The following is a 17,243-nucleotide window of genomic DNA, read 5'->3' on the forward strand; positions in this document are numbered from 1 at the left end:
GGGCGTGGTTCAAGTCTGAAAGCCGTAGTGGCGCCTAAAAACTCAAAGGCATCACCGGCTTGGTACGGATAGTATGTTTCATTCCTGAAGGCCAAACTATTCCATAGTGCAGGACGCTTCAAAACCTTGTTGACTGCGGTAGTCGTGATAGACGTTTTGTGTGCTTTCATCTGGTAAAGACTGGCACACGGGTCAACAGCTTATCTATGAAAAGTAGGAGGTATTCAAACTACAGAAATAGAACCTGCTATGAACCGAACACCTCCGCCCTCTGTGACGGTACGTACAGTGTCAGGGTCAACTTGCTTTTTCCGCATCCACAATGACAGCCATACTCGTGGCGGTGAGCCGGGGGAGACAGTCGGCACAACAAGAGACAATGCAGTGCTACAACACGCCTACAAAGTTGGGCCACCACACCTTTCCCCCACGTTCAAGTAAGCCTCGCATCTGATAGGCGAGTCCAGAGAGGTCCTCAGTCATGCCGGGGAGCGCGAGCCGTCGGGTTCCGACGGGCTGGATATGCAGACCAGACAAAATGACAACCACCTTTGACATTCTCCGGGCCGGCACAGGCGGGAACGGCTTCCGGCATATAGACAGGTGCTGGCGGCCAAGGGAAAAAACACCTCAGACTACTACGTTCTCATCACCGACAAGAAGCAATAAAGAGGCAGTAGTGGCGGTCAGGGAATGGAACGGGAGCACGCAGTTGTTGGCGGCTGAGTGTGTACGAAGAGAGGCCGACGTTGCTCAAACGATGGTTCCCTGGCAAAGCTTTTCCTCTGATGAAGCAGGCTAAGAAGTATTTCATGCTTGACTTTCTTTTAAGAAACTAGAGTGTTCATGTTCATTAGAAGTCACTGAAGACAAGTATTGCCATTCAAGAGAGCGTTGGTATGCTCAAGACCTTACCATACCTCGAAAATATCGATCAAGTCTCTGGACAAAGCAACGTTTGAGTCTTTGTATCTACGTGATACATAAAGCAGCTGCCTCGGTCACAACCACGGACATGTCGAGGAAAGATCCCCCCTCGCCTCGACCACCGCCGAACCCACCACCAAGTCCGAGTTGAGACACCCTGTCTTCGTATCTCGGTTCATGCTTGGCGAAAGTTAGCACATGATTACATGCTATCGACATGACAAAAAAGCTAACATAAGGTTACGTAGTGACTAAAATATACATGGAAAGAACAAGGTCTTGGGTAGCAACTTGTTCACGTTGAACAACACCAGAAAACTTATATATGATGGAGACGTGCTGAGATACCGAATACTCCAACAGTTATAGGCATACTCTCACAATATCAATCTTCAACACCGGGCAGTCTTTCATAGCCTAGACTTCTCTTTAAGCACCCATGTCCCCTCCCTAATCTCAAACTCTCTCCCCTTCTTCCATCCAAGCCACTCCTCGAGCGCCTTCTCACCACCATCACCAGGCGTAAGCGGAACGCCGACATACCCTTCCCCCTCAACACCAGGCCCCTGCCCCCGTCTCGGATCCTTATCCTCGCCGGCCGCCACAGCCAAACACGGCGTCTCTACCAACGTCACCGCCGGCCTTTGGTCACCTTCCCTCGCCGGCTCCGTCTCGAGCTCGTGATACTCCAACACGGGCGTACAACACGCATCCGTCCCGTCAAACACCTTCTCCCACTCCCCTCTCGTCCGGCTCTTAAAGATCTTGGTGAACAACTCCCGCAGCTCCCCCCACCTCGCCCGATCGAACCTCTCCTCCTCCCACCCCTGCCCCGCCAACCCGAGCCCCTTGATAAACGCCGCAAAGAACTGCGGCTCCAGCGCCCCGACCGCAAAGTACTTGCCGTCCTTTGTCTCGTACGTGTCGTAGTACGGACATCCGCCGTCGAGCATGTTCCTCCCGCGCCCGTTGTCCCCGAGCGGGTTCTTGAGCGCGAACCGCGGGAACGTGGCCAAGTACGCCGACCCATCCACCATGTTGGCCTCCACGACCTGGCCCTTCCCACCGTTCCTCTCCCGTGCCAGCAGCGCCATCAGAATCCCCTGGAACAGCGTCGCCCCGCCGCCTGCGAAGTCGGCCAAAATGTTCCACGGCGGGTGCGGCTTCTCCCCGTCCCGGCCGAGCATGCTCAGCGCCCCGGACACAGCGAGGTAATTGATATCGTGCCCCGCCATGTCTTTATACCGCCCGTCCCTTCGGAACCCCGTCATGCGGCCGTAAATCAAGCCCCTGTTTGCCTTTTCCAGGACCTCGGGCCCCAGCCCCAGCTTCTCTAGCACGCCCGGGCGGAAGGGGTCGATGAGCACGTCGGCCTTTTCGGCCAGACGTTTGACGAGAGCGAGGCCGGCGGGCGATTTCAAGTCCACGGCGACGGAGGCCTTGTGGCGGGCTAGCATGTCTTCCGTCGGCAGGGGCGTGCGGCTTCCCTCGATGGCACGGTCGACGCGGAGGACGGAAGCGCCTGCGTCGGAGAGGAGCATGCCTGCAAAGGGACCCGGTGCGAGGCCGGCGAATTCGAGGACCTTGATGCCTTTTAGGGGCGGAGGGCCGACCATGGTTGCTAGGTAATTCACTTAGACGATGGTGAAGATGGTTGAGTGTAAGATGAGGATAAATAAAAGAAGACTTGAGATAATGACAAGGTCTTTATGTACTTGGTTCTAAGTGACTTGGTACTTGTTTGTAGTACTGTAAGAAATCTTTACGGATACATGTAGATGAAATTGTTGCAGAATTGTGAAATAAAGAAGTCCCGGTTGTGAGTTGTGACCGAGACATGAGACCGGTAAACTTAGAGTTGGGGAAGCTCCCAAGAAGCCGAGGCAGTGTCCGCCTCTGGGCGGGTGGTCGGAGTTGCTGAAAACAAGCAACTCCTAGCACTGGCACCGAATCGCGGGGGGACGGGACGGGAGCTACTGTGGGGTCGGTGAGCACCTTATTGCCGGCGCATGATGTACTCGGTGTGGGGTTCCTGAAGATGATGTGAGGTGGTTGCTTGAAATGGACTTCAACACAGGGCCGATGGGATGGGACGAGATTTCGTTGGCCCTTAAGTATTCCGTACTTTTATCACTTTTGAGAGTGCCAAGCACTCCAAGTGCATATCCACAAGAGCAGCCCTTATTGAAGTTTATTCCTTCTTAAGTGGTGATATGTGATACAATTCATGCAGCCCCTGCGTACCTATACTCTAGTGTCTAGGTAAGGTATACTTCTGTACATAAGGTAATAGACATAACAACTATCGGAAAGAATAGATGATTTGGCATTGTAAGAATATTTCCCCCTTGATACCTAGATATGCCTATCGTCCAAGATTGTAGATATATTTTAGATGTTCATGCTTCAGATCAGTAGCAGTACACTCGCGTGAGAAAGGAGAGCAATTCCTAACACTGCCCAGACAGCAATCAACATGACATATTCTCCCCAAAAAGGTATCTTGCAAATTATTGTTCATGAACAGAACCATCGCACACAATACCATTCAGCCCAAGCTCCAAAAAGCGCACTCAAAGATTCATCGAAACGCCGGGATCAACTCCATTCAGCAGCTCCACAGTCTCCTCCCACACCCGCCCCTGCATCTGCTCCCCCTCCTCGCCCTGCATGACCTTCGGGAACCGCACGACGACGCAGTCGCTCATGTACCGCCCGTGGGCCTCCTCGCCCGCGAACGCGCTCGCCGTCAGGCACCGCGACCCGACCTCGGCCGACCGCGCCAGCAGCTTCAGCCCGACCTTGACGACGATTGTCAGCGGGAAGGGGATGTTGCGGAACAGCGCCGTCGCGCAGAGGCCCGGGTTCAGCGTCGTCACCTGCACCCGCCCCTTGCCAGACGCGTCCGCCGCGATGGCCATCTGCCGCGCCAGTATCACCTGCATCAGCTTCGACGTGTTGTACCGGTCCGTCAGGCTCTTGTTGGTGTTGAGGGCCTTGTAAATGTCTTCCTCGTTGCGTTCGTGGAACTTGGCCTGCGGGGCACGAATTGCGTGTAAGTAGATGAAAACTCTCCCATGATACTACCACGCGCAGTATGAGGTAGACATAAGGGGGGAAAAGCACAACAAAAACTCACCATTTGACTCGCATCCGAAGCGACAATCACAATCTTGGGCGTAACATTATGCGTCTTGCCCGTCCTCCTAAGCACCGGCAACAACTTCAACCCCAACAAAAACGTGCTCAGCACGTTCACCGTAATCGTGCTCTCCCACCCCTCGGCGTCGACCCTCTTGCCCGTCGCGATGCTCGCGTTCAGCACCGCAAAGTCCAGCCTCGGCAGCTTGTCCGCGCGCGCCGCAAACTCCTTGACGCTCTCAAACGACGCCTGGTCCAGCGGCCACACCTCGACGACGCCGCGCCGGCCCGTCGTCAGCTCAATGTCCGTCTTGGCCGCCTCGCCTTTGTCGGTGCTGCGCACGGCGAGGATCACCTTGGCGGCGTTGAGCCGCACAAAGTGCCGCGCCGCTTCGAGACCCAGGCCGACGTTGGAGCCCGTGACGATGATGGTGCGGCCGGCGCAGTCGTCGGATGGGTAGGGGAGCTTTTTGAATTGAGAGCGGAGGAAGTCTACTGCCATCATCTTGGCGGCTTTCTTCTTCTTCTTCTGCTGGTTCGTTCCTCACTTCAAAGTTTTGGAGCCCTGGATACTAAGCCTATTTCTTCGAAGAAGCTCTGTAGCTGAATTTCTTACAGCACTTGATGTCCGCGTCTTTCGGTTAATGACGTTCTGGTAAGTCGGTAGTTTGCAGTTGAATATGGAGCAATGCACGCAGAGAATGAACAAAGAAAGGGAGGTAAGGGAGGGCACGGTGAGTTTATCAATACCATCTCCCCCCCCCCCCCCCTCTCTCTCTCTCTTAGATACCTACCTTTACGGCCTACCTTTCCCCTTCCCCTCTCCCGACCTATCCGTCTAGACCTTGTCTAGACCACTCTCTCCCAGAGCTCAAGCTTTCCCATTCAATGCTGCGGGGAAGGGGAGGGAACCTCGAGACGGAGAGTGAGTGAGAGAGAGACAGAGCACGGAAGCTACCCTGATGCTTCCCGCTACCCGGGAAATGTTTCACCAAGCTCAGCGAGCAAGCATTGACCGACGTGGAACACTAACCTGCGCACTAGCGCGACGTAACATGAGGTGAAAAAGCCAAAAAGAGATGTTCGTTGACACGATAAGTAGCGAGTACGGAATCCGGGCGAATACCCGTGTGCATGCGTGTCTCCAAGACGTATCCGTACCTCTCCTCTGCACCCAATCTGCTCATCTCTTATGCCATAGTGGCTGGCATCCGGAAGTATGAACGTTACTTTTATACCTATATCCGCCCCACGCCAGCTTTCCTTCCATACGCCAAACGGAATAACGCCAGGAGATCCTAATCTAGGTCAAGGTTTAGTTTGATTGCATGATCTACCGGATCTTGGTCAATTGGAGTAGTCTTGAATCCGGAGCCAACGGCCGGCCAGCCGGATCCCTACTACGTAAGAGGGACGAACGTGCGTCTCGAAAGATCGTCTGAATGATGATCTGTAGAGCATGATTGATAACGCCCCCTAGAGTGTCGCAAACCAAGCACATGCCAATTCAGAGAGGCTCTCGACTGGAAAGTGAGGCGCGTCGCACAGGAACAGGAAAAGCGAATTGGGAACGTGGTCTTTCATTGCTGCCTCTCTCTTGCTATATCCTCTTTGGCCATCTTGATTCAGTCATCATCACAAGCAACAAATATATGCCACTCTCATTAAAGGACTATCACCGCAACCGCTGCTGTCCGATTGTCTACCGCCTCCCACGCCTCCAGGGTCTCCGCCGACGATTTTTGGGAAGATTTCACCGCCTGAACGCCGCGCTCTTTCTAGTTTTCGTGCCCCCGGAAGCATGGGGCGGCCAGCATCTCAGCAGGCAAAAATTTGAGTGCTTCTCAGAAGCCACTTTGTATGTCGTCTCGCGTCTCTTACTGGACCTGGCTGACAATCTCGCTGGCCTTGCCAAGGGACTCCACCATTTGCTGGCACTCCTTTCTTCTGCGGATGGTGAAGTCGCTCTCCTTGAGCAGGTCGTCCAGAGTATCGGTGCGGTACATGTTCTCCAAGAGCTCCTTCTGCATCTCGTCCTTGGTGAATCTGCCCTACTGTTAGCTGACCAAACCTCACTGACGAAACTTGGTGTGTGTACTCACTGAACAAGGGTAAGCATGATGGCCTTGGGCACCATGTCGATCATGGTCCGCCTCACAATGCTGTAGTAGGAAGAGATGAGCAGCTCTGTGCATCATGGTTAGCGTTTTTTCGAGTCAAGTGAAACAAGGGAGACATACTGATGACTTCCACCTCAATGTTCTCGCGCTCTGACAGCGTTCCGGAAGCCTTGAGTGTCGGCGGAGGAGCCTCCATGGCTGCAGCCTTCTTCTTGTTCTTCGCGGCGAAGAAACTGCCAAAGAAGCCTCCGTTGGCGGCATCTTCAGGCACAACTGGGCTGGACGCTCTGGGAGTGCCTCCCGGGAGAGGCTTGCCGGTCTTTGGGTCAACCTGGACGGGCTTGGAAGGGTTGTAGCGCTCATTTACCATAGCCATAGCCCTGTGGCCGTTCAAGAAGTCAGGGTGACCAGTATTGATGTAGCATGCCTCCATAGCCACGAGATCCTTGACCAGCTTGTTGGTGGGTTCCATGGCCTTCTTGAAGAAGTTGATGACCACGGTGTGAACCTTCTCCTTGAGGGAAGGATACCTGCGGTACAGCGCCTTACCCAGGAGCTGAGACAGAATGCGCACCAGCTCATCGTAGACGAGGGACACGCACTTCAGACTCGGGTCTTCCAAACGCTTGATTTGCTGCTTCACAATCAACTCGAAGGCAGTAGTGCCAACGAAGAGAGCCGGAGAGGAACCGGACGAGTTGTACAGGATCGTACGGATATCAACATCCTTGACCACGTCGAAGGGATCCACAGCCTTGACACCGTTGGAGTATAGCTCGTGGAACACGAAGCTGATTCTCGCACCACCCGACAATTCCGTGCTGGAAAGCTCTGTGTTGTTGCCGTCCAAGACCGTCCGCCACTCATTTGTGAACTCGGTGATGATGTTGAGAACAATGTTTGCGCTGTTGCCCAGCATGCTAGGTCCCAAGCTGTCCAGCTCGGCAGAGTACTTTTGCAGTGAGCTCGAGATGCGAGCCTTGATGTCGGGCAGGGTCTGCTTGATGTGCATCATCAGAATGAGGTTGAGCTTCCTTGCCAGATAGGGAGTTCCGCAGTAAGAGCTCTTGTTCCTGTATGCCTTGTGGTTGTCGAAGAAGTTCTTCTCGTTCTCCAGGGCTGCCATAATCGGTTTCTTGTTGTCGATATCTCGCTGGCCACGGTTGACCACAGGGACGTATCCCAACCGCAAAGGAATAATGCGTCCAGCCAGAATATCAACTACATCAGTGCCCTCGTCCATAAGATCCACCTTGGTGAGAACACCAATCGTTCGCTGGCCCTCAGGGTCGACCTCGCGGGCGAGCTTGAGACCGTCGGAATTGGCAAGATCGATATTGGCAGCTGTGACGGCGAGAATGATGGCGTTGGACTTGGAGATGTACTTGAGAATCATGTCGCGGATCTGGCGCTCGATATCGCGGGGCTGGTCTCCGACTGGCACTCTGGTCAGACCTGGCAAATCGACCAGGGTGAGGGTAAGAACGTTCGGGGAGTAAACTCTCAAGTTGATGGGAGCGGGTGAAATGCCAGCGTTGCGGCCGACCTTGGCCTCCGTTTCTCTGCTAATCTCATCGCGAATCTTGTTGAAGTCGTAGAATTTTTGGCCAGGGATATGGAGGAATTCGCCCCATTCGTCGGCGTTGGCCGCCTTGTCGGTGCTGTTTTCCACCTCCTCGACGCCATTCTGTGAAGTCGCGGGACGGTTGATGAGTTGCAGGACGAGGGGTCGACGGGTGCAGATCCCAGAGCCTCGGGGCAAGCTGAAAGGATCAAAGTTGTTAGATGCCTCGAGGGCTGGAAGACATGTGATGGCGGGGCCGGGTGGTGGTTGTCACACTCACAAGTCTCTTCCTACGATGTTCTCCAAGACGGAACTCTTACCGCTAGACTGACTACCGACGACGACGATTTGAGGGAGATCGATAGGGTTGGTGACGCCAACTGTTGTGAAGACATCCTGAAGCTTGTTCACGAGGCTGAGGGGCAGCGCATAGTTAGCTTCCAAAGTGCATCGAGGGGTCGAGAGGTGTTGCTGGGCGTCACGTACGTGATCAAGGCGGGATCCGAGATACCACCTTGGCTGGAAGCGGGGGGCGCGCTCATTGTTGCGATGCGGCGTGGGACTTTGGGGAGATGCGGTGGTCGTGTGTTGGGCAGAGGAGAGGGTCGAGTCGAGGACAGACTTCTTTGTCGAGAGTAGTGTCGCAGATGGCTCCTGAATCGCAATACGTGGAAGCTCCCGGAAAGGGGGGTTGGGGTTCGAGAAGGAGGTGAGGAAGAGGGCGGGAGCGCAGAACAAGTCGAGGGCAGTCGTTGTACCACCTTTGTGTCGGCGTCGACGGGTATGTATATCAGCAAAGATGCGAGGTATCGTGCAAGTTGCAAGTTTGCAGGTGTTTTGGTTGAGGGATGGTGGGAGGCGGACGTCGCAAGCACCGGGCCCAGATCACAGATGTCAAGAGCCTATCCGTACTTGGTACATACGTTGTTGCTGCTGCTGTCCCGAGACTGAGAGTCCTGTAGGTGTGCCTAGGATCCCTGACGCACCAGCCACATGCGTCCGGTCCTCACCGGTGTCGTAGCCCCCTGTCACTCTGCCTACAACCAAAGGCGCAGCGAAACAGCATTTGGCGGGGCGTTGGGCTGGCAGGCGACCTCCCACTTCTCCCACTTGGGCACAGGTGTCACACGTGACGGGCTGGCCTTAGGAAGGTAGTGTACACGGCTACGCACACCGAGGACAGCTCCTGACACACCTTGGTCTCATGAGAAGCACACCTTGGGTACGCCGTACACCGCACTTCTCACACCTTTAGACATTTCGGAACAAAATGTAGGTGCCTAAGCGTACGTCACTTGTGCCACGCAAGTGCCAGACGAGTAGCATTTGCAATGATGTTTACGCCGGCGAGTAACATGGATTGCAATACGTAAGTCTAGAGATGCTCAGAATTTAGTCACCTTCAACCAGTCGTTGCTCGTCTTGTTCCTCTGATTACCTATTTCCTCCTGCCTGTCTGCCCAAGCAATGTCTGAAACCTAAGTTTTTCCGACACACCAAAGAATACATGCACCTCGGCATAAGCTGACTGTGAGCAAAGGGCAATATGTACCTCCAAAATCCAGTTCAACTGACAAAAAAGTAGAAGTGTCTACTGGCGCTTCCCTGGGAGCTTTGCTGTAGTCTATTGCCTGGCAATTTAGGTAGGCTTGAATCAACCCTCAGTCTTCTGCAGCTGGACGCAAGATACTGCAGCAAGTTGCATACCACCTGGACAAGGGTTCGTTGCTTCAACGCCCGGACCGAAAAGGCGAATGGCGATAAGGAACCGGTGAAGAGCTGGGCCAGGGCACTTCCACGAGGCGTTGATGCGTTGGAGACTTTCTGGCAGCTGAGGTGCGTTTAAGTGGCCGGCAGTGCGACATGCAACCTCGATCAAGACGGCTGACGGCAGACTGCATGTTCGTCCACACTTTCGATATGGACAATGCCTTGTGCCGAGACACTTTGAAAGATGGACGTCTCGTCATATTGACGACAGCAACTGGTGTAATCTGGGAACGTCTCGCAAAGTGTATGACTGTCAATGTTCTTCAGGTACCACCGCTGGAAGGTAAGTAAGGTAACCTACGGAATACATGACTTCTGCTCTCTCTCGGAGATATCCACCGAGCCGACTGATAAGCTTCCCCAGCCATTTGTACTGACGCGAGAGAACGTTATAGATCATCTATTGTAAACCGCCCTTCTACTTCACTGATTCATGAGAGAGATACTAGCTAAGCATGTGACCCTCTCCCCCCTCTCAGTCTGGTCGTTTAAGGTAAGGTAAGGCGGGTTGAGATCCTTCTGGTGTTCTTGGGTGGTGTGTTAGTGAGCTTCACTGTCCCAGATTGCGTTTAGTGAGTCGTTCCTCCAACCACCCCAGCAAGCAGGTCATCCGTCTCCACCTTTGTGCGCAGAGACACTGCCGGGTGTCCAATCGAAAAGCATCCCGTCATCTGCTTGCCCGCTTGTCCCAGCGTTTGCCCAGTCAGGGTGCTGCAGCAGTGTGCCCCTGCTAGCCACGGGTCTCTCCCAGCCTACGTAGCGACCTCTCCCGGCAAGTGAAGGCTGCGTCTGCAGAGGTACTGTGCTACCGAACACTTTACAGAGAAGGTACAGAGTGCTACCCATCACCGGGATTGAGGTATTGGAACCTGGAAGGTAAGGAGACGTCTACCTATGACCTCTGCCATCTAGCAACCCCGACACCTGCATCCATGAACTCCAAACCTCAAAGCTTCACCTCCCATCTTACACTACCTTACGTCTCACGGCCTACGTTTCTCCCTCGCTCTCTCTTCCCTCCTCACGCACCCCCTCTCAGCTCCCAGACCTCGGCCTCCCATCTCACGCACCTCATCTGCTTCGCCTACTGCACCGTCCGCCCACAAGTCCGTCCGTCCGCATCCGCGTCCAGTCCGCACCACGACCCTCTCGCGAGCTATTCTGTAATTAAACGCCTAGCGACAAAGCACTCGCCACAACATTCCTACCATAACATAGGCGTCGCCGTCCCTTCCAAGATATCGACCGACCAGAGCAACCGCGGGGCCTTCCCGCGGTAACGTAGGCCGACCTGGACCCCAACTACAATCCGAATTCCAATTCCCATCTTATTCCAGCCAACCAACAAGTGCCCACCCCGCCGCACCAGACATCTTCAACCGCAGTTCCGACCCAAGCCCCCGCGGCTTCCCGCCCCTCCTCTTCTGACGATTCTACAACTTCGAGCCACTACCAAGCGACCGCCGTCCAACTCTCCTCGACTGTTCCCGAAGCGATAGCATCTCCCTCGGCGCCCCGTCAGGTCTTGGGCCGTAGACGAAGAGCTTCCGACGCGGACCGGGGAGACTCTCCTACCTCGTCCGCGGCTGCCAGTCCAATCGGCTTACATCGTTCAAAACGCAGAAGAGGAGACTCCACCATGATCTCAGACGGCGATGGAGCTGCCTCAAATGGAACGTCGAGGACGTACTCCAACGGCGCAACGACGGAAGCCCCACTGACTGCCTCCGCGACAAATGGTGCCCGCAAAGCCGCTGCCCTGAACGGGTCATCCCGTTCCCGTTCTGACAAGGAAGCTCAGACATCCGTTCCCTCAACCTACTATGGACATGATCGCGAGGAGGTCACCCGCATACTCATACAGGCTCTGTCCGACATGGGATACCAGGGTGCTGCCGAGAGCGTGAGCAAAGACAGCGGCTACGAGCTAGAGAGCCCGACGGTCGCCGCCTTTAGGAGCGCAGTCGTTAGCGGCGAGTGGGGTGAAGCCGAAGAGCTGCTTTTCGGAGCCGTCATGTCCGAAGATCGAAGCCAACCCGGGAATGGTCTCGTCTTAGCCCCTGGCTCTGACCGGAATGTCATGCGATTTTGGCTGCGGCAACAAAAGTTTCTCGAGTTGTTGGAGCAGCGAGATACCTCCCGGGCCCTGATGGTGCTGCGAACTGAACTGACGCCGCTATACCAAGATACTCAAAAGCTCCATTTCCTCTCCAGTCTTCTCATGTGCCAGTCAACAGAAGACTTGAAGGCCAAAGCCGAATGGGATGGTGCTCACGGCCAGTCGAGAAAGGTCCTGCTGTCTGAACTGTCCAGTGAGTATCACCGATGCCTATAGTGACGTATAGAGTAATTGACAAAAGGATAGAATGCATCTCGCCCTCGGTCATGCTGCCAGAGAATCGTCTTGCCGTTCTTCTACAGCAGGTGAAGCAGAGCCAAATAGACAGCTGCCTCTGGCATACAACCGCATCATCTCCTTCATTATACTCGGATCACTATTGTGAACGGAGTCACTTCCCTACTGACGTCGCGTTGGAGCTCACAGACTTGACTGGCGAAGTCTGGCAAGTTTTGTTCTCTCACGACGGCCAGCGACTGGCTGCTTGCGGAAGTGGCGAAGCTGTCGTCATCTGGGACTTGCCTTCTTTCTCAGTCTCTCAAATCTTGCGCCCGCATGCTCAGGGTGTCGGTGGTCTGTCTTGGAGCCCTGATGACTCCATGATCGTCACATGCTCACAGGACAAGTATGCCAGGCTGTGGGACACCACGGTGCGTTATCTCCATTCACCGAATTTCCCTCGATCCTGGTGCTAACAAATTCGTAGACTGGAGAGCTAGTTATGAAGCTCGAGCGATTTGAGGAGCCTGCGAGTGGCTGTGTGTGGGCGGCGGACAGCAAGACCTTTGTTACCGGATCTCTAGACAAGCAACACGGCTTACGTACGTGGAGTATCTCTGGCGAAATGATGTGCGAATGGGGCAAAAAGCATAGAGTTCAGGACATCTGTGGTTCTCCGGACGGTCACTGGCTCGTGGCTGTCGACGACGAACAGAAGATCCACGTCTACAACGCCTTCACACGCGAGCTAGAGTACGAAATGGAGGTCAAGTCGCGACCGACATGCGTGAGTATTAGCGAAGACTCACGGCATTTGCTCCTCAACAAAAAGGATGGCGAGCTGCAACTGATAGATCTGGTAAACCGAACGTCGGTCCAGAAGTTCTTGGGTCACACTGGGGGCGACTTCATAATTCGGAGTGCCTTTGGCGGCGCGAACGAGAGCTTCGTTGTAAGCGGCAGTGAAGGTATGTGAAGAGTGGCTGAGTGTATGATGGCAGACACTGACAAACTGCATTTAGATGGAAACATCCTTATCTGGCACAAGAATAGCGGCGCTGCAGTGGAGAGACTCGAAGGGCATCAGCCTCGGACTAACGCTGTCACCTGGAACCCCGCAGACCCTTGTATGCTGGCTTCATGTGGCGACGATGGCAAGGTCAAAATGTGAGTTTGCCATAAAAATCCTCATTTATTATCGCTGACACCGCCCAGATGGTCGAATAAGACTCGGAGCACAGCTCTAAGATCATTACATAACGGCGCTTCTCGAAGTTCGAATGGCTGGAGAGATGAAGAGCGTGCCGAGGAATAGCAGACTGCGGTGCGGCTCAAGGCCGAGTAGAGCAGGTTCGGAATCGGAATGGAAATTAAACCCCCTTTCATCAACATACTATGGTGTCATGGCGCATTTTGGGCTGCGGTATAAGAGTAAGGTGACAGGAGCCGTTCGTGGATACCACCACGATTGGGTTGGCTCACTGAAATTAGAACGATCAATGTTGTATTACCGTCCCTATTATCAAGACTGTCATCGTAGCGGTGCTGATTGCTGGCTTGCACAGTTCCTTGGTGCGAGCATTGTTCACTGTCATGGAACGAGGAAGCAGGCACTTGAACCGCGCATAGTCAAGAATCTTGCCCTGCTTCTTTCCGCCATAAACGAGTGGCAAAATGGGTGGAAGGCAATCTCTCGTGTGCATGCCGAGCCTGGTCTGGACAGAGGCAATTCTCGCGTATTTGTGGCAAAAGACTGCGGCAGCGACGTCAACCCGGGAAGGACCAGCCTTTTTAGCATCTTGCAAGTGCACACTGCCTGCTTGAGACTTTGCTAGAAAGGAACTGTACCTTTCCCTCCAGTAACCCCCAACTACCACAGACTAACATCGCTCATTGACGTCCATCATCCATCTAACTCTAAACTTCTAGGAACCGTCCATTGTCTACCGTCTTGGTTACTTAGGTCTATCATTTGACACTAGTTACATCATCGACCTTCCTCTTCAGATTGCATTATCCACCCTCCGATCAACATGGATCGACCCAAAAACACGCGAGCATCTAGCAGCGCAGGGCAACGGAGGCGCGAGAACAATTCAACGGAGACAGTACAACGACGAGAGCCAGACAAACAGCCCATCATGGGACAGGTCCGATCGCACAATTGGCTGGCGAAGCAACGAGAGGTTACTACAGAAGCAGCGCTATGCCCATGCATGGTATATGCTCGTACCGCCGAGAGACTCGAGCGAGCTGCCTATGGCGAGGACCCCTTGACTCCGCCTTCAGGTGGTTGCAGCAGTCCATGTTGGTCTTGTTTCCTGAGCTCTCTGAGTAAGGAAACTCTTTGAAAAACCTTGTAGGCATTCCCTGACTGCTGCAGTGTGCAACTGGAGAAGGCCGCTCAGCAACCAACGTGGTGACATTCGGAACCGATATGCCATCACGGGTAGCACCGAGGACGACGAACTTCACGCCTGTGCCCACCCATTCTGGACTCTGATGGGGAATCACAATGAAGTCCTGGTGCGAGAGAAAATATGTAAAAAGTTTAACACCTACCCTTTCTCGCCAGGGCCTCCACCAGTTGAGATTCGTCGCTTCAAGCCTCAGCCCAACCATCCGTATGAATCGCCCGCGCAAATGCAGATGAAGGAAAAGAGCCTACCGAGAATTGTCGAGTTACCTGAATCCGGTAGCTCAAAGGAGAGAGCAAAGCCACAAAGTCCGCCGGCGAAGGCTACCCCGGAAGCCAGCTCCCAGCAATTGCCTCCTCCTACTAGCAACAAACACACTCCTGCGAGAACTCCGGACACCCAGCAAAGTCAGAGTCCGATTCTGGGCTCCCAAGATCCTCGCGTCACGGTGGCTGACTTCGCTGAGCCCCACCGGCTCAGTCAAGACCAAAAGAGGCCAGTTGGAAACAGACAGTTCCCGCATACTGTTCACAATGATCCTCTCTTTGGAATTGCTGAGGAGATTCATCCGCATACTGTCCACGAGGACCCAATAGTTCAAGTGGCTCGACGGCTCTCCCCTCATCAGATTAATATAGATCCCAAGACAGCGACACCGGCTGCCAGCCTCCCTCATAGCGTTCACCAGGATCCCACCGTCAACGTAGCTGAAGAGCCAACGGAGCACACGGTACACAATGACTTGACAACCAAGACGGCCGCTCCTGCACACGATCACAGGCTTAGCCAGGATGTCGTGGCGCCAGTCAGTACGCGAGCAGTACCCCACAGCGTCCACGACGACCAAACGGTTAGTATGCAGAGCCAGACAGCTCCGCATGCTCTCAGCGGAGATCCCACGGTCAAGGTTGATGAGGGCGAACCAAAGCAACACGCAATGCAACCAAGCGCAGCGACTCCGGCACCCGAGAACCAGAAGCCGAACCCCCACCAGTTGGGAGACATTGGCCGTGCTTCGACAGCACCGGCCCCGCTACAATGATCGCGCAGTTGATGGCGTAGATTCGACTACATCTCTGGGGGCGAATAGAAGGAAATGAAGAGAAAGAAACAAACCGTTGAATAGCCTTATGATTATAGTCCGTAGCCACGATCCTCGGAGGCGTTCTTCAACAGTCAATAACTAGTATCCCATATGCTCATCAACGCCTCAGACCTTGTGCACTTGAATGAGGAGTGACATGATCCAAGTTTCCATATGATTAGGAACGACGAACCTCACGTCACTGCTTTGTCTGCCAGCCAGCCACCCAAGCTCCTCTATAAGTTTAGTAAACTAAGCAAGGATCAAGTCTGTCATCATCCAAAGCGCGGTCAACGCTGAGGAACCGTCAGTCAAGGTAGTCGAGTCCGTGTGTCCGGTTCGATTCGTAACTCATCAAGCTCAGGGCCACTTCACCAACCGCTCTTGAGGCATTCTGCGAAGAACTTCATCAAGGGGAACATCTCGTCCCGATCACGGGGCATGGCCACGTCCTTCCTCTTCCACTTGACGACCCTGACATCGAGGAACTCTTCCTTTACGGCATCAAAGGCGTCGTCGTCGAGCTGGACAAGACACGCTTTCGTCTTACACTTGCCCCGCGTGCTGACTGTGGGAACCATAGAGGGTGGCAGGGGACCGCCGATCGAGAGGACGCCCTTGAGGGTGTTTTCGTCAAAGTGGCTGTCATTCCTCTTGGGTTTGGATGCAGAGGAAGCAGCCGCGGGATCAGAGGACTCAGTCACGTCTACGACTTTTGGGCCGAGACGGAGCTGCGATGCGATGCCCAAGGCCAGGGACCCGCCTTGGCCGAAGCCGAAGAGGATGATGTCGCTGAGTTCCCAGCCGCAGCGGGCGACGAGGGTGTCGCGGATGAGGCGGTCTACGACGAGGGTTGAGGATTTGGAGAAGCCAGGGTCCGTGGCGAGGGCGTCTGTGGAGGGGTCGAAGGTGATGTCGTCGCCCCAGTGGAAGTGGCCGGAGGAGTTTGCGGAGGAGGTGGATGGCCCGTCATCGGGCAGCATGGACGGGGGTAGCGGGGAGGGACCGCGAAGGGAGATGGAGAGGACGCCCGGGAGGGACATTGCGCGGGCGAAGGAAGCGAAGGGGACCTCGGAGTCGCCTAGGCCGTGGAAGAGGAGGAGGATTGCGGTGGTGGATTCCGGGGGGGTTGGGAAGGCTAGGGTTAGGGGGAGGACTTTTTGGACTTGGGTGAAGTCTTCTGGGGTTGGGATCCGGGGAGGCATTTTTTTTGGTTGTTGTCTAGGTTGTTGGCGTGAGTCTGGATTGTGGTCTTGGCGTTTAGGTTGAGTGTGAGTGGAAAGTATGCGGTTTCTGAGAAACGTGATACGTTGAGTAGTTGGGCGAGAGTACACCCTTGTTGTTCTGGACTTTTCTTTCGGCCGGGATTTGATAAATGGCGATGAGAAGGAATAAAGTCCGACAAGCCGCGTATGTTTAGTGTTTACGGGCTGGGTTGGCCTGGTGAAGTGTTGATCGCGTGAGGTGGGCAGGACTAGGCGTTTGTGGATGGTTTGAGCAGTCAGGTCGGATGAGGTGAAGTCATCTCCAAGTGGGGCGGGACCTTCGGCTCCTCACACTGGGAGTTTGAACTTTGAACTCTCAGTGACACGAGCTTTTTTTCTTGCTCACGCAGTGGCGAGTGAGCGTTGTGTGAGTGGAGGAACAAGACGTAAATTAACAGGCAGAAAATAACCCAACCGCCGTCTCCACTTTTCCCCGACGAAATTCAAGCTTCAAACGCCATGTGTGATAGATTAACAGTTTTCAGCCTCTCAATGCTTGCAATCACCGCAGGGCTGACTTTAATCACTTCCCTCCCGCCTACCCAATCTTTCTAGCCCACCGTATGTTTCCCGTGAGCGTGTAATATGGGGGGCAATAACCTTACAATCTATCCATA

The 17,243-nt window shown here is 54.3% G+C and overlaps 6 protein-coding genes across 6 annotated transcripts; 2 read left to right on the top strand and 4 right to left on the bottom strand.

The window, feature by feature from the left end:
• Positions 1-1,337: 1,337 nt before the first annotated feature.
• On the bottom strand, positions 1,338-2,543 carry CTAM01_05346 (CoA-transferase family III; the record flags this gene model as incomplete). The annotated part of the gene is made up of 1 exon (XM_060521376.1): positions 1,338-2,543. One exon carries the CDS (start codon positions 2,541-2,543, stop codon positions 1,338-1,340), a length of 1,206 nt encoding a protein of 401 aa, XP_060384182.1.
• A 957-nt stretch (positions 2,544-3,500) lies between these two features.
• On the bottom strand, positions 3,501-4,573 carry CTAM01_05347 (short-chain dehydrogenase; the record flags this gene model as incomplete). The annotated part of the gene is made up of 2 exons (XM_060521377.1): positions 3,501-3,962; positions 4,067-4,573. The coding sequence occupies 2 exons, from the start codon at positions 4,571-4,573 to the stop codon at positions 3,501-3,503; spliced, it is 969 nt and encodes a 322-aa protein (XP_060384183.1).
• Positions 4,574-5,945: 1,372 nt separating this feature from the next.
• CTAM01_05348 (vacuolar protein sorting-associated protein 1) lies at positions 5,946-8,294 on the bottom strand (the record flags this gene model as incomplete). The annotated part of the gene is made up of 5 exons (XM_060521378.1): positions 5,946-6,114; positions 6,171-6,255; positions 6,309-7,951; positions 8,033-8,167; positions 8,239-8,294. 5 exons carry the CDS (start codon positions 8,292-8,294, stop codon positions 5,946-5,948), a joined length of 2,088 nt encoding a protein of 695 aa, XP_060384184.1.
• A 2,160-nt stretch (positions 8,295-10,454) lies between these two features.
• CTAM01_05349 (WD domain-containing protein) lies at positions 10,455-13,175 on the top strand (the record flags this gene model as incomplete). The annotated part of the gene is made up of 6 exons (XM_060521379.1): positions 10,455-10,685; positions 10,808-11,834; positions 11,888-12,291; positions 12,348-12,828; positions 12,883-13,027; positions 13,136-13,175. 6 exons carry the CDS (start codon positions 10,455-10,457, stop codon positions 13,173-13,175), a joined length of 2,328 nt encoding a protein of 775 aa, XP_060384185.1.
• Positions 13,176-13,893: 718 nt separating this feature from the next.
• On the top strand, positions 13,894-15,319 carry CTAM01_05350 (uncharacterized protein; the record flags this gene model as incomplete). The annotated part of the gene is made up of 2 exons (XM_060521380.1): positions 13,894-14,167; positions 14,244-15,319. The coding sequence occupies 2 exons, from the start codon at positions 13,894-13,896 to the stop codon at positions 15,317-15,319; spliced, it is 1,350 nt and encodes a 449-aa protein (XP_060384186.1).
• A 413-nt stretch (positions 15,320-15,732) lies between these two features.
• Positions 15,733-16,566, bottom strand: CTAM01_05351 (phospholipase/Carboxylesterase superfamily protein; the record flags this gene model as incomplete). Its single annotated transcript, XM_060521381.1, has 1 exon — positions 15,733-16,566. The coding sequence occupies one exon, from the start codon at positions 16,564-16,566 to the stop codon at positions 15,733-15,735; it is 834 nt and encodes a 277-aa protein (XP_060384187.1).
• Between the last annotated feature and the right edge of the window lie 677 nt (positions 16,567-17,243).

The sequence above is a fragment of the Colletotrichum tamarilloi genome (genome assembly GCF_030869305.1).
Source record: "Colletotrichum tamarilloi strain Tom-12 chromosome Unknown Scaffold_13.1, whole genome shotgun sequence".
Taxonomy (NCBI): Eukaryota; Fungi; Ascomycota; class Sordariomycetes; order Glomerellales; family Glomerellaceae; genus Colletotrichum; species Colletotrichum tamarilloi.